General features: G+C 34.8%; 1 protein-coding gene across 5 annotated transcripts in view; it reads left to right on the forward strand.

Moving 5' to 3' along the window:
• LOC134533254 (vacuolar protein sorting-associated protein 35) overlaps window positions 1–25241 on the forward strand; it is a 95563-nt gene that overhangs the window by 44718 nt on the left and 25604 nt on the right. For all 5 annotated transcript variants that reach the window (XM_063370683.1, XM_063370684.1, XM_063370687.1 and 2 more), the window contains 3 exons: window positions 7018–7186; window positions 9109–9288; window positions 17553–17792. In XM_063370683.1, coding sequence (XP_063226753.1) covers window positions 7018–7186; window positions 9109–9288; window positions 17553–17792 — 589 coding nt within the window. The remainder of the gene's footprint in view (window positions 1–7017; window positions 7187–9108; window positions 9289–17552; window positions 17793–25241) is intronic.

The following is a 25241-nucleotide window of genomic DNA, read 5'->3' on the forward strand; positions in this document are numbered from 1 at the left end:
TATTTCTAATTTTTTTTTATTTTTTTTTTTTATTTTTTTATTTTTTTATTTTTTTTTCAAATTTCCTGTGAATTCAATGTCAGAAGTGTTACGTACGAAAAACGTAACTTCTTGAACACGAAGGAAAAAAAAACAACAACTTAACCTTACTTTACCGTTTGTTTACTATTGGCAAGTTGCAGTAACGACTTATATACTAATTATAATTTATTCTGATGTAAGCCTATTGGTTATCATAATTACGGCTAATAAGCTGTTCTAGTAGTTGTATTTTGTACGATGGCGACTCAAAACTTAATTCAATACAAATGAACAAGCATTCTGATATCAAAAAAATGTATCGAAGTATCGAAAATCCGATCACTAGTTAAGTCTTAATACATAAGTTGATTACTATGCCTTAGGTAGTTGAGAAACAAATAATTGATGTATTAGTAGTCTGACTAACAATTTTATTACACTACAAATGACATCGACTGATTGATTAGTTTTTTAATTGATACATAATCTCTAAATGTTTCACATTTATGTATTAGTAATTGGACTGAAAATTTTGTAAAATTGATCATCAAAATATTAATACATCAATTATTAACTAGCCAAGTTTTTCATTTTAAATATTTCCAGTATTATCGAAGCTATTGAAAAATCACAATCACAAATTTTCTGGAAAATTTGCTTTATTTAAAAAATATGAAAGTAGTTTTGAATATTTATGGGACTAAGAGAAATTATTTTCTACTTTTTAGTTTTGTGTGTATGAAATTTTGCAGTCAGTTTTAGGTACCTTGATGAGATAATGACAGACATGCGAAAAAAATTTGGTTTATTTCAGTTACTTATCATTTAAGCATATTTTTAATAGAAAATTGTTATACATATCTACATACCAATAATATGTATATCAATCAATTACAATATTATTTTTGAAAATTAAAATTAGGAAGCAAGCAAAAATAACTTTTATATTTTATATAATTTATATTTAAGGTAATATAACCAGTGTCTGCTCAGGATCTAGTACTTGCTCACCCATGTAGTATTTGTAATTCTATATTTATAAATTACTAGCAGACCCGACAGACGTTGTCCTGTACACACGTCGAATTCGAAAATTTCAAACATTCTTCAGTAAGCTGTAACAATCTGGACTGTTTTGATGAAAATTATTATTCAAGAGTTATTTTAATATCTAACGTCATTACATGTACACTTATACAAATTCGACCGATCGGTAGCATGTGAGTATATACTGTGTGTGTAAGTATGCATATACTGTATGAGTGAAGTGAAATGTAGAAGCTGTGTTAACTAAAAAGATGCATCTATTACCACACACCACGGATGAAATTTGTAGACTGGATAATAGCAGCCACTGTCTATGATTATTGACACCGATATTTCTAGGCGTCACCGAAAATTTTAAGTGAATGATATGACTGATTACAGGTTGGGATATTATCCGTGGAGTGTGGCAATAACAGCATCGTAAATACAAACTTTAACTTGTTTTAAGTAAAGGTAAAAAATCTTATACTGAAACTATTTTATAACATTTATTTATTAATTTACAAAAACTTAATTTATCTTAATGCTATTGGATGTACAATATTTTTAGTTAATCCTTGAGGCATATAAACAAACAAATTCGATGGTTTTCCAACTCTGGAACACGCAACATATAATTGACCGTGAGAAAAACACGGATTTTCTAAATCTAAGCCACAAATTGTCATTGTTTGGCCTTGTGACTTATTTATAGTCATAGCATATGCCAAGCGGATTGGAAATTGTAAACGTTTGAATGGTATAGGCCAATCTGAAGGAATCATTGGGATCCGTGGTAGAAGTACAACCTCACCTTGAAATTTTCCACTCAAAATAGTAGCTTCAAGAATGTTGCCCATGATTTTTTTATAACTAATCGCGTCCCATTACATAATTTTGGAGCATTCAAATTTCGAAGCAAAATTATAGGTGAACCAACCTTCAGTCGCAAATTATGTGGTGGCATTCCAGGTAAATCTAATGAATTTAAAAATTCTACAGGATAGTTAACAACTTAATCAGGATCAACAACAGTGTCGATCGATTTAAATGTAGTTTCATTACCAGGCAGTAATTGCTGTATTTTGAAATTGATGGCATCAACATCTAAATTTTTTGCAGCTAAAATTGCTCGCTCTCGTAGCCATCCATGATTAGTACAATTGTGTCTCAAATCTGTAAAGATACTGTTTATTAACTCATCTTAGGTAGCCACCATTTTGCAAAAATTCTTTTAAACATGCGTTTATTTCGTCTGCATATGTCGCGCGTGGAATGACTGGTAATGTTTGTCTGAAATCACCAGACAGCAACAATAGAGCACCACCGAAAAGCCTAGTATTATCCTTGATATCTTTCAGGCGATATCGAGAGCTTCAAGCGAATGCTTGTGGGCCATAGTACATTCATCCCAGATAATAATTTTGCATTTTCTCAAAACTTGAGCCATGCCTGAATGCTTCTTTATGTTACACATTGCTTCGGGATTTGTGTGAACATTCAAAGGTAATTTAAGCGCTGAATGCGCCGTCTGTCCACCTTCAAGTAACGTTTGTGCGATTCCTGATGAAGCAATAGCCAATGCAATATTATTTTTTGATCGGATGCACGCAAATATCAATGAAATGAGGAATGTTTTACCAGTACCACCTGGTGCATCCAAAAAAAAGAATCCACCTTGTTGCGCTGCAATTGATACATTAATTTGATCATATACATTTCGTTGCTCAGCAGTGAGCAATTGTTCATTATTGGCAACAAAAGTAGCCAAAGAAGTTCTATCGAAGTGGTGTTCCCGTTGAACATCGCTGTTGATGGTATCTACTGCTGGGCGGTTCGGCGCTGGCATGCCGAAATGGATGAGCGGCATATTCGAAATAAGAATACAAATATGCTCAATAATTATTAATGACTCATTATATATTTCTGCGGAGAATTCAATGTTTTGATTTTGATTAGTAATTCTAATCCGATGTAAAATATCCTCTCTCATGTATCTTTATATTTGTCCCACAAAACAGATGCTTCAGACGGAAAATACGTTGTCGATATTATTGAAAATAATTGACGAATTTGTTGTGGAGATGAGCTCAGTGCTGCATCTGCAAGTGTGAGATCCCAATGGTTATCATCCTCCAATAAATGTAACTCACGACACGCATCAAAGAAAGTGTCGTATAAAGTACCATTGACTTTTCGCAAATGTGGGAAAGATGTTGCTCGAGGAACGTTGACCAATAAACGCAAAAAAAAAAAAAAAACATTCACGTTGCTTAGGATGAACTGTATATATTCAACCTAAAGTATTTGTCATAAATATGTCGGTGAATCCTGGGACTGGAATGCCTTGTTTCCGTGGTTCCCAATTTTTTGATTGTTTATTCCACGTAAAAAATTTAGGAACATCAGTATACATTAATGTCCTTGCGTATTGACCAACAACATCTTGTCGGCAACAAAGGTTGAAAAATTCAGTAAGAGTTGTTTTTGGAGCCATTAAAGCTTGTTGTAGTGCAGTCTGTTCTGTAAAGTAAACACGCTGTCCGTTTTCAATATGCACAGCCAAATGTATAACAGCAGGATCCCTTTCATGTATAGGAAACGTAAAAATGCGCCAAATAGCTTCGTCACTGCTTATGTATCGACCCATTTGATAACGTGTAATTTCGTCATTGTCATTTACATTTTGAACAGCGAATACAGCTTTATCACTGCCCTTGTGAACATACTTACAAATGTATTTTATAGATTTCACTGAACTGCATAGTTCAACGTTTATGTGCGCTTTATAGGTTTTGCACAGCAATGGTGAATATGGAACTACCCAGCGATTATCAATATCTACTGACCGCCATTGTCTACGTCTCTACGCCGGTAAGATGGATAACCGTCAATATTGGTGATAGTATCAGATTGGCATGGTTTTGGAAAATGTTTCGTACATTTTCCATTGTCCATAATGGTGACATCATGTTTAGAGTATCACATGGACCATGGATCATATTAGTAGTTATAATGTCAAACAATTCTTGATCAACATTCGGATCTGGAATTTCGGCTGAAATAATTTTGTTGATTTCTTCTGGCAATATACAAAAACGGTATTGGAAATTGAAACAAATATGGCGACACTACAAACTGTCAAGAGCTTTTTTTTTTCTTACTCTCTACTTAGTTCCTTACAATAGCAAAACGTAACGTAATGGCTTGAAAGCTATTGCTCGGCAGACATAGAGGAATGACAAACAGTTTGTATATCTATGACACACATTACATTTTTTAGTTTTTTCTTAACTCAGAATCGAGATAAAATATCCAATTGTGAATCTAAACCATCCTCGAATCCCCGTGAACTCACACAAAAAATTTCATCAAAATCGGTCCAGCCGTCTAGGAGGAGTTCAGTGACATACACACGCACACAAGAAATATATAAATAAAGATAATCCCTACTAATATTATAAATGTGAATGTTTGTTTGTTTGTTACGCATTCACGCGAATACTACTTAACCGATAATAATGAAACTTTGTACACATTTTTTTGGAGGTATTAGAAGTAACATAAAATACTTTTTATTGAAAAAAAAAATATTTTTTACAAAAGATAAAAAAAGGTTTGTCAAAAAATCTCAAAATCTAGCTACTTTAACACCATCTAGCATTCTAGCTAAGAAGTTCCAACCCGGAGTACTGTAATACCGTTGCACTGTATTATTGACGGTCAAAATTGAAAATTGAAAATTAGGTATTTATTTTTGTTACAGAGAAATATATTTTATTGATTCATTTCTATTGTAATGATCTCTGATACTTATTAATGGCTTCAATGCGAGCGAAGCCGCAGGTAAAAGCTAGTATATTTATAAATATAGATATACTGATGTGTGAAGTGAATGGATACTAGTTCCTGAGCATTTACTGGGAACTTTACCTTACATATTATAACCAATTAATGCCAGATCATTTTTTGTTAACAATTTTAAAATATATGACTAATTTAATTCTTTCCACTTTCATTGCATCATCATTACACTGTGTCTTGCCAGTGAGTTACAAGCATTCGAGCTCCACTATTCTTAATCCATCCAATGATCTGACATGACTTAATGTGACTAAAATTTTGTTTTGGGCGGAACGGATAATCTTTGGGTGAAATAATATGGCGATGGCAAGGTAAAAATGTGACTTCATTTACGTCTTAGCATGCTGTCTCCTTCATGCTAACACCATGTGTTTTTATTGAAAACATCTATGGACTGATTGTTTGAATTAGCAGGCGGCTGTTGCCAAGGCCTGTCAAGTTTTTTTTATTATTTACTCGATGTTTTCACTAATGATTTAGGTTATATTTTTCATTTTGATTTATATTCACAGTTTTCACGTTTAACTTTCTCTATACATTAATTTTCTTACGTTGTCATCCAATCCTGAGCTCTGTTCAAAATTTCAAGTCTATAACTCATCAAGAAATTAGTTAAAATCTAATTACAAACTTCCACCCGAACAGACGTTGCCCAAAGCGAGCTAATAAAAACATGGTAGAGAAACCTCTATGAGATGGCCGCTGCAATGGAAGTGCTATACTGATAGTCACTGCCCACAAGGCAGGCTCCACCAACTATCCATACAAAAAAGACACAAGACACAACTAAGTCAAAGACAAAATAACACAGACACATGAAACTGTTATCAACTATTAAACTGTGGTACAGTAATGTCGAGAAGGTATTTAAAGTTTAGATTGTAATTGTGACAGCTGCTAACAAAAAGTGTGACTAAACTCTGCATTCAGACAATAATACTAGGTTAAGATGATGATAGTTTTTATTACTTATAATTTTGAGTAAATTTTTTAAATATTTTCAGTTTTGTCATTGTTTGATTTATTAATGTAATTACAAATCACAGAACCATATTCTAATTTTGATCTTACTAAAGTGTAAGACTGGAATGAATATTAGTGACATAAAAGATAAAATACATATTTAATTAAAGCTTTGATTCTATGGAAACTGGAAACTAAAGAGTTGACATGTTGATAGCAGTATAATTTTTAATCAGATATGATGCCCAGATCTTTGATAAAAGGAGTAATTGAAATTTCAGTGTTGTCTAACTTAGAATTTTACAATAAAATATAATTTCCTTGTAAATGTTTTTTTTTTCTTTCCTTTTCATCATATAATAATTTCTAAAATATCTGCTTGGAATAGGAGACAGTTGTGTATGGAAGTAATCTTTCTAAAGATTTTGAAGTAATCTGCAAATAAAAGGCCAATAGAATGATGTAGAACTTGAGTAATATCATTATTAAATATATATGTACCTTATATTAAAAGCAGAGGTGACAGTGTACCTCTTTGCGGAACTCCATTGTTGGCGATTTGAAGAGAAAAGTTATTATTGTTTATGGATGCAAAAAAAAATCTATTTCTTAGATAAATGATGAACCAAACCAAGTTATGTATTTGACAGCTTTTTCTAATAATGTAGTATTTTACAGTGTCAAAAACTTTAGTTAATTTAAAATAGCAAGCACCCACGTAACCCCTGTTCGTTACTTCATTATTCATTGGATTAAGAAATGTGAGTATATTCATTTTAGTGGTCATTCCAATTCTGAATCCATGCTATCAGATAATCTATTGTTAGGTGGAAATGTATTTGATTAAAATTATTCCTTCAAATATTTTTGCAACACAATATAGATCTATAGTGTTTGACATTTTATTTGCTGCCATTTTTGTGGATAGGGATGACTTAAACTATTTTCAATTGTGTTGGTAAAAGTTGGGATTTAATAATATTGTTAAATATATTTTGCAACAAGGGCATGAGTAACTGAGGGCAGCCTTTCAAATATTGTCATAGCAAGCAAATCAGGTGGAAATGTTCTTTGTGAAACATGTGGGAATGGATGAAGGTTTGGCATGAATACAGTGGATATAAACTGGGCTGTATGTTCCAGGTTCATCCACCATCTTCGTTCAGACGTTCTGGATCAACAGTACCTCATCCTCAGCACAGCACGCAAGCACTTCAAAGCCGGAGGCAACAAGCGAATCAAATACACTCTCCCTCCTATTGTTTTCCAGGCCTACCAGTTAGCATTCCGCTACAAGGAGGTCCGTGATGAGGTTGGTAACTCTAGTCTCCTTGAACGTACCTGTTACTATCAGGCGATTATTAAGGCAAAAATCCAAATCCAAAACAAGTGGGTACAACAAGGGTTAATATATGTGTGGTAACAGCAACACTGAAATATGCAAGTTAACACTTAGGGTGGTGAATAATACACTCACATTTTAACAGAGAGTCCTGGAGCAGTGATAGCGAACAGGTCATGATCATGTGACAAGGGTTGCAGTTTTCAACCCAGTACATGGGCATGACTTACATTTATGAACAGTGAATTGGTACATAAGTGGTTTAGACTTATGGGACCTGGGACCTTAAGCCTATCTGTGTAACCATGAGAGGGCTAAAATTTTTGAGCGTTAAAAAAATTTGTATTGCATGAGGGGAATAGTTATATACGTGATGGGGGAACCGGTAGAGGAGGAGTGTGTGTCAGCAGCGACTCCACTCGAACGCATGCACTAGCGGTCGAATAGGAGGCCGGCGTAGCATGCTATTTGCTAGTTGTAACATCCGGCAGGGGAGAGGTGGGAATGATGCAGCAGTGATGCTACGGAATCTTCTTAACGCTGCTTGTGTATGTTTACTCCACAGGTGGGTTTGTTTATATATGTATATACACACACACACACACACACACACCATACACCATACACCATTTCATTTGAATCATTCCTGTATCCTTACTATTCTCAATTATTATCTATTTTTCGATAAAAAACTAGTACAGTAGAACCCTGTTATAACGTTTTTCAAGGGAGCACAAGAAAAAAACATTATAAGCAGGAAAACGTTATAAGCAGGAAATATCAATTTAGCACTTAACAATATTTGAGCCATGTACCAATGGACTCACCAAGCTATGTAAGCAACTTTAATGTTAAAACCAAAGATAGTATACTTGATACATGAATTTTCTGAAACAAGCCAACAATTTTTCAACTTCGTCTTGTTCCCTGGTTAAATTTTGTTTGTCTTTAAAGATACACTGCCACATTTTTTGTAAAATTGTCTCACGATTCATGATAACAACATTAAGAGTGAGAACGTCTACTCCTTCGCCACCTGAAAATGTTTAATTTTGGGATTCCAACATATGAAGGGAAAAAAAATTATTTGTAAGCAATAGAAAACACTTTTAGTTATGCCCTCGCTCAATGGTTGGCAACTTAAATATCGTAGGACTATGTACGTGCATCTGAATACCCACTGGAATGGCAAGGAAGATAAGAGTTGACTAAGGATGCCAACTGACACGTAACTATGAACATTGTGTACCTTCAGTATATTGCATTAAATTTTATTTTAACAAACTTCATGTATTGTATGGCAGTGATTGTAAAAACAACTTTTTATCGTAAGTGTTGGAATAATTTGGTTTTAAAATATTTTTTCCCCATTTATTGAATGTTAGAAAGCAAACATTATAAGCAGGAAATACACTATTTATGAATGTTATATGCAGGAAATAAATACATTGTCCTTATGGGGGAAATATTGGGACTTAAAAAATATGACATTATAAACAGGAAAACATTATATGCAGGAACATTATAACAGGGTTCTACTGTAATAATTTATTTTTATCTAATAAGCAAGAAGTTTAATAAGCAAGAAGTTTCATCTCTGTTGCGCATGGACTCCACGCACACACTTTTTTTTTTTAATATTCCTGAGTTCACACCAATATATTGAAAATTAAAAAAAAAAACACAAAGACAACTGTCAGGCTTAGGTGAGGCGTAAACCCACTGCTTGCTTCATACAGCTTGGCTGGTTACAGGTCGTGTTGAGTAAAAAAAAATTATCAACATATGGTATGCATGCATGAATGTCACACTGGTTGCAAACGTGGAGAAGCTGGGCGAGGATAGACGACAAACTGTGGGTGGAGGGCTGGACGAGGCATGCGTTGTTCCAGGACGAGATGTGGGAGAAGAAGTGCCAGAAGATCTTCCAGTTCTGCCACCAGACCATCACGGCGCTCATCAAGGCAGAGCTGGCGGAGCTGCCCCTGCGGCTGTTCCTGCAGGGGGCCATTGCGGTCGACCAGATCGAGTTCGAGAACCACGAGACTGTCGCGTACGAGTTCATGTCCCAGGTAGGTGGCTGCTGCTCCGCGTGGCATACTGGCATGTTGTAAGCAGCGGTGGTCAAGAGTGGCATGATCAGGAAAAAAACTGGTTTCGACCCCTCTTTAGTTTTTTCTCAATACATTCAACACTTGTAGAATCTAGAGAATTGAAGAATATACTTTCGCATCACTTAACATACAGTAACTACTTTTTATGATTTCCTGGGGTTTAAATGAAGGGTAAGTTTAGTTTTGTAAAGAAAAATGTCATAGATCTACTGAAGCAGGAAGGAAGAAACTGGGCTTGAATAACGCACACTTCTTAGCACTTTTGTTCCCCTGCTACAAAGTTGAGAGTTAACCAGTGTCAAATGCTGGAATGTAGTTGAAATAAAGCATGCCACCAAATTTCACCTTTATGTTCCTTTTAACCTACCCAACACATAGTAGCAACTTTTAGGGGTCTATATAAAAATAAAATCAAACACCGAAGTATTTAAAATTATTCATATTAATACAAATTAAATATACAACAATTAAACTAGACCAGGGCTGCCACCACTTTGAAAACAATATCCTTGATTGAAATGTGAAATATCCTGTAATATCCTTGTTTTGAATATTAAATATCCTGTAAAATCCTGTACGTTAAAAAATACAAAAAAATATGCAATTTTTATGAAAATTACTTGATCATAATGTACGTAACTATACTTCAATCAAAACAATTCAATTTTTAACACTTTATACAAGTATTTACCACACACACACATAGCCTACACTTCACCAATGGCAGTATTTAAATATCACTTTTTCAGATGTTTTGCCCTATTCCTCATTTCTACTGTTGGCTGGAATTCTGCCATATTCTTCCTAGAAGAGATATGCAACAAAGCATTTAGCATTGGCGATTCAAGACATGACCTGTGCGCTGTCTTGATAAGGTTGAGCTTACTAAATATCCTTTCCACCCCTGCATTGCTGTGTGGAAGAATAAGCATTGCCTTTGCAAGTTTACAAAGCAGTGGAAAACATGTTTTCCCATTAATTTCATACTGTGACACTTTATGCCAGGCCTTCCACCAAATTGGGTTCCTAAATCCTCATTACAGCATTTAAAAATCCTGTAAAATTTATAGCCGTAATTGACATAATTTATTTTTCGCGGTAATTTTAAATATACATTGCATTCCAAAACATAATTTAAAAAAAAATCAAATGAATGTAAAAAAAAATTAAGATTTGCCACTTACATTAAAAAACTAATAGTTGGTATCACAATAAAATGAAAAGAAATTTAAAAATTTCTCTTCAGTATAGGCTTTGGTGCTTTTCTTATTTACAAACTATAAATACATCCATACAATTGAAGTTATTTATAAGTTAAAAAAAAAAACAAATGTATTTCACATCATTAAATAGCTACTTTTTCATGTTCTGTGCTCTTTTCTGCATCTCGTCAGTGGGCTTGAAGTTCTCATTCTGCAATGCAACAGCACATTTAACATTGGTGATTCCATTGACAATCTGTGAACCGTTTTAACCATCTTGAGATTGCTGAAAAAACCCTTACCACAGCAGATTTTCTCCAGTTGCAGCACCACTCATAGCCATTACTTTGTACAGATGAGTTTCAACAATCTCAGATGGAAATAACCTTGCTAACACTACAACCTGCCTAGTGACTGTAACATCAGTTGATTCATCAATCATCAGTGTGAAAAATTGTGTTTTAATTGCATAGGTAACATAATCTGCAGCTGATGTACCCAAAAGTTGAATAATTATCTGGCTAGTTTTAGTGCGAGAACAAGGAAAGTTTCTTGCAATTTCACTATCTGGAAACATTTGAGGGACAAGTTTCGTGAAATTATCACTGAGTTTCACAGATAAATTGTTTTCACAAATGAAGTTCGCCCATAACAGTTCCGCATCAATTATTTTATTTGGTTTGGTTACAAAACTCGTCAAAGAACAACTCTGATCAGCAGCTCGTTGGTTTTTCGCATGAACTTGCGTCTTCAAGCCGCCCTTTGTCACGTTCAGTTCCGAGTTGCAAGTCGAACAAAGGGCGGAAAATTCCGTTTTGCCACGCCTCAACCATTTCAATTCTTGCTCCCATTCTTTACGATAACGCTGTTTATAAAGTGACCTGACCGGCGAAGCCTTACGTTTTTTCTCCATCACAATCAGCTAAGACCAAAACTACTACTTAAATCACGTAAGAAGTTTGTAAACAAATGCCGCACCTAAAACATTGTTACGGCAAAAAAATCAAACAATGTTTACTGACGCCATGACACTTCTTAACGTTTAATTCAACAAACAAAAAACATTTCCCCCGAAACCATAGATATTGTACTTCATGAAATGCTATTTGGGAGTAAATGTTTTTGGTTTGTGGTTAAACGATTGGAAGTTCCATGGCGCTACACGTAATGTCTGTGTTTGCTTTACTGTTGGATGCTTGTATGGTTTGACAACTTCAAATAGGTAGATGAATGTAAATATTTACACGAATGAAATTCAAAAATTAAAATATCGGCGAAGCGTCGTAAATATCCGTGAATGTCGTCGTTTATCCGTTAGTCCGTTTTAAGCTTCAAATATCCGTGAAAACGGATAAAATCCGTAAAAACGGCAGGCCTGAACTAGACCATGATGAACTTGAACTTTTATAACTAGAGCTTTGCCTATTAGAATTGTCAGAAGCCGATTTCGCCGATATTTAGTTGAAGTGCCACTTGTAATAAAATACAACACGTAAAACAGTATAAAACACAATAATATTATTTGAACAGCATCATCACAAGATCTCCATTTTACGTTTAGGTTACGCACGTCATGTGATGAACAAAAACAATTTGGCCAACTTATCTCACTTCACCTATATTTCCATTGTATACGTGAACCTTTTTCTATTATTTTTTATTATGATTGAAGTTGCTTTAATAACTGGAAAGTCTTCTTTACTTTTTATTTTTACCGTATATTAACATCAAATATTTAACCAGGAATAAAAGTTCACGATTGCAATAGTTGGTGGTCGGTTGTAGGAATATTTCTGTTTGTGACCTAAATTAATTTTTAGAATATTGGTTGTGCCCCTTGTGTGGTTAAAGAAACTTTATCTATGGTTTTGAAAATACTGGAAGCTGCATCAAGTGGGTGAAACAGTAACTCCTGAATACTCAGAGGACACAAGGGAGCAACCAAAAATATTAGTTAGTTCTCAGAAAGGGAACTAGGAAGGAGAATCGTATTTGAAGTGAAAAACAAATATGTTTCCTTAAAATTTACCCTTTTTATTGTTAATTAAAATCTGCATTATATTATTTTGATTTTCTTTGAAATTACAAAATTACCATTATTTGAATCAATAATTAATTATTTTAAAGGGGGCCCGGGCCATTTGAAGTCATTGGTTACAATTTTATGATACATTTCATAAATGAGACAATGAAAATAACAATAATAGTTTTAACATTAATACATTTGATAGTTAAAAACAAACATTAATTGCTCTGATTGGTGCTGGAGTACATATTCAAAATGTTGCATAGCGGACTGTTCACTGGCAGAGCATAATTAGGAGGTTCTGGGCTTCAATCTCCGAAGGATCGGCGTAAATTTGGCAGACTAAGTCTTGAAAGGAAACTTCACTCGAGTCTTGAAACATTTCTTGACTCAAGTCTTGAACCCCACTGGAACCAAAAGGGAATCCAGTGGTCAAGAATAGTAAACTAATTAAGTTAGGGCAAAAGGATAACGGGGAGGCAACAATTGCCAAAAAGGACGTTGACTTTTCCACTTACCGATCTGGGGTTGAAGTGAAGTGAAGTGAAGTGAAGTCACTCCCCAAAGGGAGGCGGCGCGGGTAATCACGATGAACCGTCGCGAAACATTATGCGAAATTACTACTTGGTTAAACTAATGGCAAATAGCCAACCAGAAGACTAAAAAAAAATGTTAGGGAACACTCCCGAACTTAAGAGATCACATCTCTTAACTAGGTTGCGGCGGTGAATACGTAAACGGCGCGGGCGATGCAGCTCCGGCACGAGATGCTATCGCGGTGACCGCCGAAGGAAGAATCTCCCGCTCTTCCGGGTGACATGAAGTTAAGTTCGAGCGAGATGCCCGGAGTCTTAGGGAGTGGGAGAAGTGGTTGCTGATTGGCTAGAATCAGCCCGGCGGAGTACTTGCTCCGCCCTCCAAAAAAAAGATATGAAGAGGGCTCCTTGACTAACTTAAAGGAACCTCAGAGGTGCAATGCAGAGCGCTCTGTGGGGGATTACAGGAACTGACTCTGTGTTGGTACGCAAGGTATCCCGCGGGAGGGGGGGGGGGGACTAGCGAAAGGTAGTACCATATGGAGCCCTCTTGGTGCGAGCTCTGTCGGGGAGGAAAGGAACTTAGATTAAGTATGGTCGCGGCCGCCAGAGCGCTCGCTCCGACGCCTAAGAGAAGGTAATTTAGTTCGCCGTGCCGCCGGGAGATGGCGCAAGCTGTCCATTTGCCGCCCTGGGGTCTGTTATAGAGACCGGGAGGGGTTTTGTCCAGATAGAAGGATCTGGAATGGATAGAGGGGAAAAGAGAAGGGGGGTAGTGCTGCGTAGTGGGAAAGGCTGCCTACAGGACTCCCGAGGCGTGTCGGGACCGACTGTAACCTGTGCCGGCGAACCTGACCAAAGTTGCTTCGGTCAACTGTAGCTTGAGCTACGGGTGTGCCTTAAAGGGCTGACGGAAGCAAAGGTAGCGTGTTGCAGGACGTGCGCAGAGCACTGAAGGGGTGCGAAATTTCACTCGCGTACGTGCCGAGGAGCGGGGAGACATGAGACGATGCTTAATCAGGACTTGAGTGGTGTGGGAGCCCGTGGATGAAACGGCCGGAGACAAAATTAAGTAGGAGAGTACAATACTAGGATAAAATTTTGATAGGCTGTAACAGGCTACAGAAAAAATACTTAAAATATTTATTTAAATTATACTAAGCCTAAAGTTGAGCCAGGAGAATATGACAATTTATGGCTCATGGTAATGTCTGTGTTAGCAAAGACGACTCAGCGTCTGTAGATTGTTTTATTGTTTAACTAATGTACGTCCATATATTACGTAAACGGAGAGACGAATTCTTTGACCAAATATTACAGTATATTTTGCTATGTTTTCTATTTGTTGGCATTTACCAAAATAAATATTTGTTAAGAGCTGTTATACATTGCATTCACTATTTAATGTTGCATAATAATCATGGGTACGCTAGTCGCAGTGATGTGTGGAAATATTTTTTTTTAGGATCCGGGCTGGACGTTAAATATGCAGTGTGTAAATATTGTTCTCAAAAAATATTGCGTTGTGGCGTACATGGAAACAAAACGTCTTTCACTACAAGTAATACAGTAGAACCCCGATTATCCGTGTTAATGAAGGGGACGAGTGAGTCGGATAATCAAAAATCGCGGTTAGCCGAGTCATGCTTGCCTCAAAGGTCATTAGCCCACAGACAGCCATCTGTGGACATTCGAAGATAACATATATACACGCTTTGTGTGCGTGTGCGTTGTTGACATAGAAGCGGACTGCTTAGTGCTGGGCAGCAGTGGTTTTTAAGTCTTTCGTGTGCGGAGGTGTGGGCACGCGAGTCGTTGTTGCACCGAGGTGTGTGACTAGCCGCCCGCCAGTCCGAGGGCCCAAGACAGCTGATAGCTGCCAAGGTCACGCATTCTTTTCATCGTCCGTAAGCGACGCTACCACACTTAGCTCATTGCTCTGTTGTCAGTAACACCATCGGGCTGGTTATTGTTTTACAGAACGACTGCCTTCAAAATTCTTTTCGAGATAAGATTTTTCATACCAGTGCATTGAGACTAGATTTGATGGTTTTGAAACGGTGTCTCTGTCTCGTATAATTCACGGTGTTTTTATCCCCCTTTATTTATATGAATTTTAAATGTTAGATTTTTTATTTTTAGCTAGCTGAACGTGGAATTAGTGCAAAAACGTCCTATTATGACTTAGCCGCGTCAGCAAGTGATAGGCTGAATTTATCTTGCGTGCCAAGCACTAGTTGCAACACACACACTTCCGTACAGTCGGTGCTCATAAAATAACGGAGAAGTAATATAACAGTAAAATGATTCTTTTGTCAAGCCTAGTTTTTTTAAAAAATTTACGTCTGCTGTGATAAAATTATGCCACTTAATGGTACACCCTCCGACCTTTTCTGCTGAAACCATTCAAACAAACAAATTGTCCAAGCTGCTAAATGTGGATTCTTTCATCGTCTAGCGTTTATTTAATCCACTTGAAGTGTCAGCCTGTGAAGCAAACTGAAGGATTTTTTCGCGATTTTTTATGATGTCGCGAACTGTTTTGTTACCGACATTAAACTCAGTCGCAAGTTTGCAATCGTTTCTCCACTCTGAAATCTTTCTATAATTTATGTTTTGCTGTCGATGGACAGTACCACTCGCTTTCTTTTCTGTTCATTCGATGACATGATGAAATGTTGCGCTCAACACTTCCGCACAACACAACGGTATAATCCGTCGGAATGCAGATCACTGTTACAATACATAAAATTATCACCACCTTCACGCTTCAACAACGTACACTAATGGAATGGACTGTCTCCATGCGCCGGGTAATCTCTGTGGCACGGCGCCGTGCTGCGCGCGGGAGTGTACAGTCCGGTCATGCGGACGTGGAATCGCGCACCAGTGTATAATCTATTCACGTAATATGGAACACAAAAATATTATGTACATACGTATGTATTTTTTTTTAAACTTTCTGTGTATATAAACATAACTGAGTCAAATTACTTTGACCAACATACATTTTGCAAAGTATTTTAACATTTACATACATTTTGAATCATTGGTTATATCATATAACCAATATAACTTATATGTAACTAAAAAATTGGACTTGATGGACATAAATCGCGGTTAATCCGCGAATCGGATGATCGAGTCGCGGATAATCGGGGTTCTGCTGTATGTGGAGCCACACAAAGTCAATAAGCTTGTATTTCTTTACAAAAATCTAAAAGCTATTAACTATAGCTATTAATGTTATGTGCAATGCCTTAGCTATCTTACCAAAATCTTAAATATTTATGTAAATAAAAATAATTTTGTCTGCATTCTATACATATGTATGTACACCTATGTTCCATGCCTCCATTACATCAATTTTAATCACAATGTTGTTCTCTTTGCTTTCTTTTTTAGTTTATGTATGTAATAATAGGGCAAATATAATCGGTATTCTTAATCGATTTGTAACATCGGCTGAATTTGAATTTTTTAGTGAATCGTTAATCGCAATCGGTAACCGGTTTTTCAATATCGGTACATCCCGTATGTAATACATTGTAAATAAATATATCACCAGCACGGAAATGTTTGGTAAGAACATAAACTTACTTTATTTAGAGCACTGAACCACTACAAACAATGGAAAATACCAACTGCTTGAACTGCAAAGAAATGTTCATATCATGACTAGGACATTTTATAGTGAACTTACGTAAAATTTTTTACTGTTTCCCTGCAAAGTGGCCACACAAAACATTTCTGTATAAATGTTTGGTACTCTAAATTTTCACCGTCGCACTGGTTAAGATGGTATTAGAATTCCCGTTCTTGAATTGTAAACGTGTACAAAGTCTAACAATTTTGCGCACTTTTTTTTTTATCTTTGTATTTTGTGAATTAGTCTATTTCATATTTACCTATTATTAAATTATCTTATTTTCTATAATTACCTATTAAATAATTAAATTTTCCAGTCTCCATTAGTAAATTCATGTTTCAATAAGCAAATAACGGGTCGTCAACAAACAAATGAAAACAAGCTAAAAATACGGGTTAAAAAGGAAAGGTTATGTTTCGTTTATAAACTAAAATACATTTGCATTACATGCTTTTCTTAAAATGAGTTGTTCTGAGTGATTTAATGATTTATAAAAAAAATTTTTATCCAAAATGTGTTTTCATCTGTATCAGTTAAAAATCTGTGAAATGGCAACAGTTGTATTGGCATTTTAGCTTATCTGCAAAATTGCTCTATTTATAACCAAAACAAATGGCAAAAATTACTTATTAAATTTGGGTGAGTGGAGTCCTGCAATGTGGGAATTTGTCTGTCATGGAAGTTTTATTTATATCATAAAAGTCCTTCTTTATACTTTCTGTTAGTAATAGTTTTTTTATTCTAGTGAATTTGTATGTGTAATGTTACATATACGACAGTTTTTGCGAGAGGGATAGCTGTTTGCGCAGGCGTTCTCGCTGTACGAAGACGAGATCTCGGACAGCAAGGCCCAGCTGGCGGCCATCACGCTGATCGTCGCGACGTTCGAGCAGATGAAGTGCTTCAGCGAGGAGAACCACGAGCCCCTGCGGACGCAGTGCGCCCTGGCGGCCTCCAAGCTGCTGAAGAAGCCCGACCAGTGCCGGGGCGTCGCCACCTGCGCCCACCTCTTTTGGTCGGGCAAGAGCCAGGTGTCGGGGGGCGACGAGGTACCGTCTCACATCTTGTCCATAAGTATGGGTGTGATTTTCATGCGAAAAAAGGGTACTTTTTTTGCTAGGTGAAATCATTCATAAAAACAAACCCTATTCATGGAAAGCACATATTTAAAAAAAAAAATACAATAATACAACAAAAAGATTTTGTTCACTTTTAAATAGGAAAATGGAAACCGTGACCCGAACGTGAGCCGGAACTGACGCATGACTATCATCGTAGTACACACTTAACAAGAAAGAGTGCAGGCTATCAAATGCACTAGACAGAGTGCATGCTTTGCATGCAATCAGCGCACGCTCTCTATACGAGAATCAACACAGCCAAACTTGAATGACACTAACCAGCGCTGGCTAGATTTTTATAAGAGGCATACAGAGGGAACGAAGACGGACAGATAAAAATTATAACGTTTGAAAACACCTTTAAAAGAAAATTTACTCATGAGACAACTTCATATTTCTGTTAATTAAATAAGTAAGTGGTAATATCTGAATGAATATTAGATTTCAACTTTGAAATATATATAGTTTTATACGGGAAAACTACCTACACAAAGTGCTTAGAATCTAACAGCAGGACCAAAATCATCTTACGGAGTTATGTGAGAAATTATTTCTCCAACTTTTTACACCCAAAAATAACGGTGCAACGATTATGCAATAAAACACATTACTGCTTTCTTTGTCTCATAAAACTGTGTGTTGCCATGGTTTTTGCAAACAGATAAAACTCAGGGAATCTAAAAGATTCCAAAAAAACTGAAAACCATAGGGAAATTAATGATGACTTAGTAAAAAAAAAGTAAGTAATGTTTTATGCTATTGAAAGACTTGATGTCTTTAAACTTATATTTATTATAATAATAAATTAAAGTGCTGTTATTATAATGAGGTTTCACTGTTCTGATTATTACTAACCTTAATTAAATGTAATTTCATTCATGTTTATAGTCTTTCACATGTTCACAATCACAATAATTTATCATTACAATGCATGATCAGTATATTTTACTACTTCTGTGTTGTAAATGATAACTGTGAAAAATGTATATTGTGCAGGAGAACATATTATAGTCGATTCTGCATGTGTTTGTTTAAATGGGTTTTGGTATAAAAATTAAAAAGGAATTCAACTATGACTTATCTTACCAGAGAGACTGATGGAACAAAGGGAAAGATGTTAGGTGGCTAGAAAAATAGGGAAACTCAGGGAAATTGGCCGAAGTAAGAGAGTTGGGATCCTAATAGCTTTAATTTTTCTGTATATATACACAAATATTATGCTCTAATCATTGTGAAATAAGTGTGTCAAAGTATGGGAGGTTTTGGAAAACATTTCAGGCACAACATGTTCAAGGAATCTTTGACTCACATGTGGGATTCCTAATGTTACTGCACAATTTTTAATTGTGCCATAACCCACCCACTGAAGATGCTTCAACCAGAATTGTGGAAACCTGTTAATTTGGAAAACATATAGAGCACATTTAAAGTATAAATCAACTACATAATTTTGAAATGGCCATAAAACATCCATTTTTCTAGCAGACACTTGGTTGTTTAAGATACGACATACTCGTCTTACATAGGGGCCATAGAAGTTCAGTGGTCAAGTCAGGCGCTTCCCATCAAGGCAATAATGGGCTCAGTTCGTGGCAAGAAATCACATGAATTTTTTTCATGTGGTAAATGTGACCTGCTGTCTCTTGAGCTGATGTGATTTTTTGGGGAACTTCATTTTAACCCTGCTGATCTATTCCATCAATGCTCCATTCTCGTTTTGTTGCCACTCATGGTGTCTAATGACCCTTACATTAAGACATTAAGCCTCAGATCATTTATTCATTCTTGTGATATATATATGAATTTATATTTTGTGATTTTTAAAGGTTTGTTGCAATAGGAGTATAGTAATGATATATTAAGGCTAAGATCCTTAGTTTTGCAGCCTCCAAGAAAATTATTTCTCCCATGAATATCGTAGTAGATAAGAAATACATACTAGACAGAATTGTAAATAAAACTTTGAATTTTGTAAATATGACGATAAAATTTTTTTCAAAAAATGCTTTCTTATTTAATTTTAATTTTTAAATTTTCAAAACTAAATTTTAGGTATATATTTTAACGGTACACGGCTGTTACTTTGCACACAACTTAAAGGAGGTACAATGAACAATTCTGTCTAGTAATTTTTTTAATACAACGTACAGAATTTAAATAATCTGAGTATTAAATACTGTGATTTGTCACTTACCGCTGATGAAAGGAACGAGTTCAACAGTTTGCCGCTAGAGCTCCGATTAGTTCCGAGTTTACTCACTAGATGGCTCTAATATCGCAGGAGTTCAGGCGGGAATATTATCGCTTCGAAACGGTCGAAACACAACACTAGTATCAGCAATAGTAATCAATGAATTGAAAACCGTCTCACGTTGTCGACAATTTCTATAGATATATTTGTCAGCTTTTCAGTGATGTAAATTATTATTAATATGCTTCACTTGTCGTGACAAATTTATTCATAGAATATTTTTTATTTAAAATCATCTAACTACAATTACTGAATTGTTTTAGTAGAAAGAGATTTATTATAATAGTTGGGCGTCTTAAAAAAAACTTATTTTGGAAATACTAAAGTGCTAAATATGATTATAATATCTAACCTGTTTCGTTTACGGGCATCTACGTGAACGTCGCACATTACATTTTATTACAACATTATTTCACATATTATCTTGGTGACTTCATTGTGTATTTTGATATGACTCTTTACCTTAACACATGAATGAATCCTGCAATCACGGTGTATTACAATAATAGCAAAATGGTTTCATATAATAATATATAACTTCCAAAATCAATTTAAATTATTAAATTATTATTTATACTTCTATTCAAGAATCGTACATTCAAGACAAATAAATAATGTTTAAGATTTTATTAGAATATTTCAATTATTGTAAAAAAAAATTATTTGCAAAATGACAACGATTTTCTATAAATTTCTTTAATTATATTTCTTTAGTTATATTTATTTAATTATGTTTCTTTAATTATATTTGTACCTCGACTTTAGCTCTGGTAGAATGGGCTATACCTCTGGGTGTAATGTTACATAAATGAGTTATGATCAAAATATTAATAGTTACTATTGCAACTCTATAGAGATGTTTAAAAAAAAATAGTAACTGAAGGACCAGCCGCCTATGGCAACTTCCTCCCGTAATGATTTAGTTATGTATATAACGATACAAAAATAAGGGCCAATCTCTCGATGCTGTCGTTGAACAATGGTTAACTAAAAGTCGTTTAAAATTACCTTTGGTTTTTAACAATAGATTTTTCACTACCCAAGCATTTATTGTATCACTAACCTTGAGCAGTTAAACATTTTCGTTAGTTACACAAGTTCGTTAGAAACACAATTACAAAGCAGTGGCGATTCTTTTTTTTTATTTTTCTTCTGGGGTCATGTAAAATTATGTTTGTAAACAAATATTGGCCAGAAAGAATTATATATTTTTCAATTTAACTTCCGCTACATTATTTGCAACTATAAATGATCAAAGAAACATAAGTTCCAAGTGCGCGCACACATGCACGCATATGTATACATGTAAATACTTTTGAACAAGTGAAATGAGGAGTTTTAGCAAATAAACATTCAGGTAATTTTCCAAAATACAATTTTAAAGAACTTTATATTGTGTTCTTACATTTTCAGTTAGATTTATTTAAATTATTTGGCAAATATTACAATCTAAAAACTTTTGTAAGTATGTCCAGTAATTTTTTTAGGTAATTTTATTTGTGTTACAAGAAACCGAAGACCTTGCTGAAGTAAAATTATTATGTATATAAAATGTGTTTAAATGGGTGTGTTATACTTAGATGAAATTGATCAAGAATTATATGAAATAAAATTCTATTGTTTTACCAGCCTTTGAGCTTTCTAGCTTACGTGAAATTGTTATAATTAAACTTTATTGCCTAAGTTTGGAATTGCTCGAATATGCAAAAAGTAATTCACTCGCTCACACACTGGCCTATAAAAATTCCAACCCACTACCAAAAGGGCTGGAAACTTGAAATTTGGGTCGCAGCCTCAATGAGTAAATTCGGAAAAGTACGATTTTTATTTTCTAATTACTAAAAAAATAAAATTAAGAAATAGGGACGCACCTTTAAAATCGGTTTATACCTTCTTTCGGAAGAACGTTGTTGCAGAAATTATTGTTTACTTCTCATGCTTGTACAAATTGAACAGTACTGTAAATGTATTTGATGACATAAGCAATAGTAAGTTATTAGCTGATATTGAATACAAACAATTTTTTTCGTGACTACAAAAAATAAGGTTCTCTGCTTGGCGAGTGATTAAATTATACTAATGTCAAAAAGATGTTATTGGGAAAAAATAAATGAAGTTATTTTATACCATTGATTCACTACCCATAAAATCAAACTGCAAAGTCTTTGCAACTGGTATCTCACACAAGAAATATAAAACATATTCATGCTTCATTTTGTATAAAAATAAAACACACTTCATATAATATCGGGAGACTGCCTTGAAAATCGTGCCTATCACCAACATGGCCAATCAGACTCATAGTCATGTTTACGATGGCAAGACAGCTAGCAAACCAGTTCAGTTTATATGCAGCTTAACTGAAAAATTTATTCATTATTTTCGGGGTAGTTTTACGTTCAAAATTAATACAAAACCAAATCAGCAATCCTTGTATGATCGTTTATAATACTACAAAAAAATCTTCCATTTCCTTCAAATTGTATTGAGCACTAAAATATTGATTTACTTTTGGCCCAGGTTTTATTTGACGATACTCTGTAGAGTTTTGCTTGTTTGCATTGTTTATTTATCAGGTTTAATTCATGGCCAAATTAATTGAAGTGTAACACAAATTATTTATATATGTGTGTCTGGTTAGGAATCAGTATGATGTACTAGAAAAAATATGTCCTATCAGTGTAATGTATGGTTGTACCCTTACAAGCGTTGAATATTTATGAAACATTTTATTTCTTTGTTATTTAAAGCCGCAGACTTGTATTTTATTTATTTCATTTAGACAACAACATGCGTCCGTGTTTTCTACATGGCACGCTCTGTAATATTTTGAATGTTGTAGTAAATTTGGTTTTTTAAAATCTGTGATTTATGTGCAGTAGATTAATTTGTAATTTTTTATAATTTCTTTTCACATTTTTAATGATCCATTTGCTAATAGTATATACACTTCTCCATTAATTATAATAAACACATATTCCATTATTGAAATTCTTTCAGAATGGGTATCACAAGACTACAAAAACTATTCTCCTGCATAAGAAAGGTGATAATACCAGTAAAGAAAATTATCGTCGGAGAGCAATATATATATATATATATATATATATATATATATATATATATATATATATATATATATATATATATATATATATATATATATATATATATATATATATATATATATATATATATATATATATATATATATATATATATATATATATATATATATATATATATATATATATATATATATATATATAAAACTTTTCCGGAAGTCGTACCACGGTAACGACTGAAATATGAAGTCTTACTTCTAAATCTACTTATCTAGAGAACAAATTGTATTACATTATGTTCATAAAATTAACACCTTTATACTAACAGAAGTTTGCTCTTTTATTCATTTTTTTAGTTACGTGATAATTTTTTTTTAGTTATAAAGGAATCCAACTTGAACAGTAAAAAAGAAAGGCTTTTAATGAACAAACCAACTAAGTCATTATAGATAACTGTTCAAACCATATAAGATTCATCCTGTTACATACATTTTTATATTTATATACATCTAATGTATAAACAAATCTGAAAAAAAAAGGCAATAAATTCAGATTGACTTCATTATCGAAATAGAATAAAACACAAAATACACTTGCAGAGAACCACCAAATATATTGCGTAAGTGTTTCTGAAATGGAGTTAAACTTTAAATTGCCTTTATTATTTCAAAAAAATAATTGAATACTCCAAGCAAATGTAAGAACACGTCTTCTAGATATAATAGAAGATTATAATGCCGTGTCCGAATTCGCCTGAAGAATATACTTGTAGATACTTTGGAAGTGACTTCGCAAGGCTGTCAGAAATGGACGTGAAGTATGCTATGCAATACGCAAGTAAATGAATCTGTGTAATTCTCGCGTACTTCCAGTTGAAAATACGTCTTCATTTGAAAAAAATTTGGTCATTTTTATATATCATTTAAATAATTTAAGAGGTCGTAAAATAAATATCATTTATTTTGTATTTTACTGGTATCAATAAATAAATTGACAAAATTAATTTATGGATGTTTAAAACGAAGTTTCAACAAACACATGTATATATTTAGCCTTGTGGCCAACCCCCCTTATACCGGGGTAATTGAACACGTCCGCACCCGCCACGCCAGTCCCGTATACGCGTCTCTACTGTCATATTGATAATGAAAGTGTAGTAAAATTAACTTAAATAGACGCGCATGGACTGGCTTAAAATTTGACCAGTGCGCAAAAGCAATCATTAACGTACTAAATTGACCGACAGCCCTGCTAAACTTATTGTGATAGTTAACATATATATAATGAATTACCAGAAATAAAATGACCAGCATTAAGTACGGTAAAAAAGGAAAGCAACCTATAAATCCAATTCGTGATACCATTTCAATTGCTATAATTAAATTTAATGTACGTTGGTGACATTCGCATACAAACACTCTTACACTATACTTAAAATAAACCAAAGTCCCGTAAAGTCTATTACGGAGGAGGGGAGGGTGGAAAAACGAAATAGTGACGTCTAGATAGTTCTACCAGTAATTTCCATCGCCGCACTCTGTTTTAAACACGTTGCCCGCAAGTCAAATCAGCGGAACCAAAAGTTACAAATCCAGTTCTTGCACTTACTTGTTCTAGAGGCATACCTCTGTAGTCGGTGTGCGCCGGGGTCGGATGTAAACCCCGCTCACCTTGTAGCGCCTGTAGCATCGCGCTACATTGATGACCAGTGCACTAGGCCCACGATATCGCATTCTCATACACCACGACTGGTGTTACTTCGCCGAGGGTGTCGTGGCATTACCGTCATCTTCAATATTAATCACGTAACGTTACACTCGTAGCTCATCGCTGAAAAGCCAATTCTCGTCTCTGCCGGATAGTTCCGCGGCCCGCGGTCAACACACACTAACTGTCAAAAACAGCTGGCCGCCCGCCTCCCCTTCTCACGTCAGCTGACGTAACCCTCCTCCTGTACTGCCCCCCCTCACTCCGCTCGATCGTTCTGGTTATTTCTAGCGGTTGCCACTACCGAATAAGAATAATAAGCGTACAACAAAACAACAAATAAATAATTTACAT

This window comes from Bacillus rossius, chromosome 6 (assembly GCF_032445375.1).
Source record: "Bacillus rossius redtenbacheri isolate Brsri chromosome 6, Brsri_v3, whole genome shotgun sequence".
NCBI classification, from domain to species: Eukaryota; Metazoa; Arthropoda; class Insecta; order Phasmatodea; family Bacillidae; genus Bacillus; species Bacillus rossius.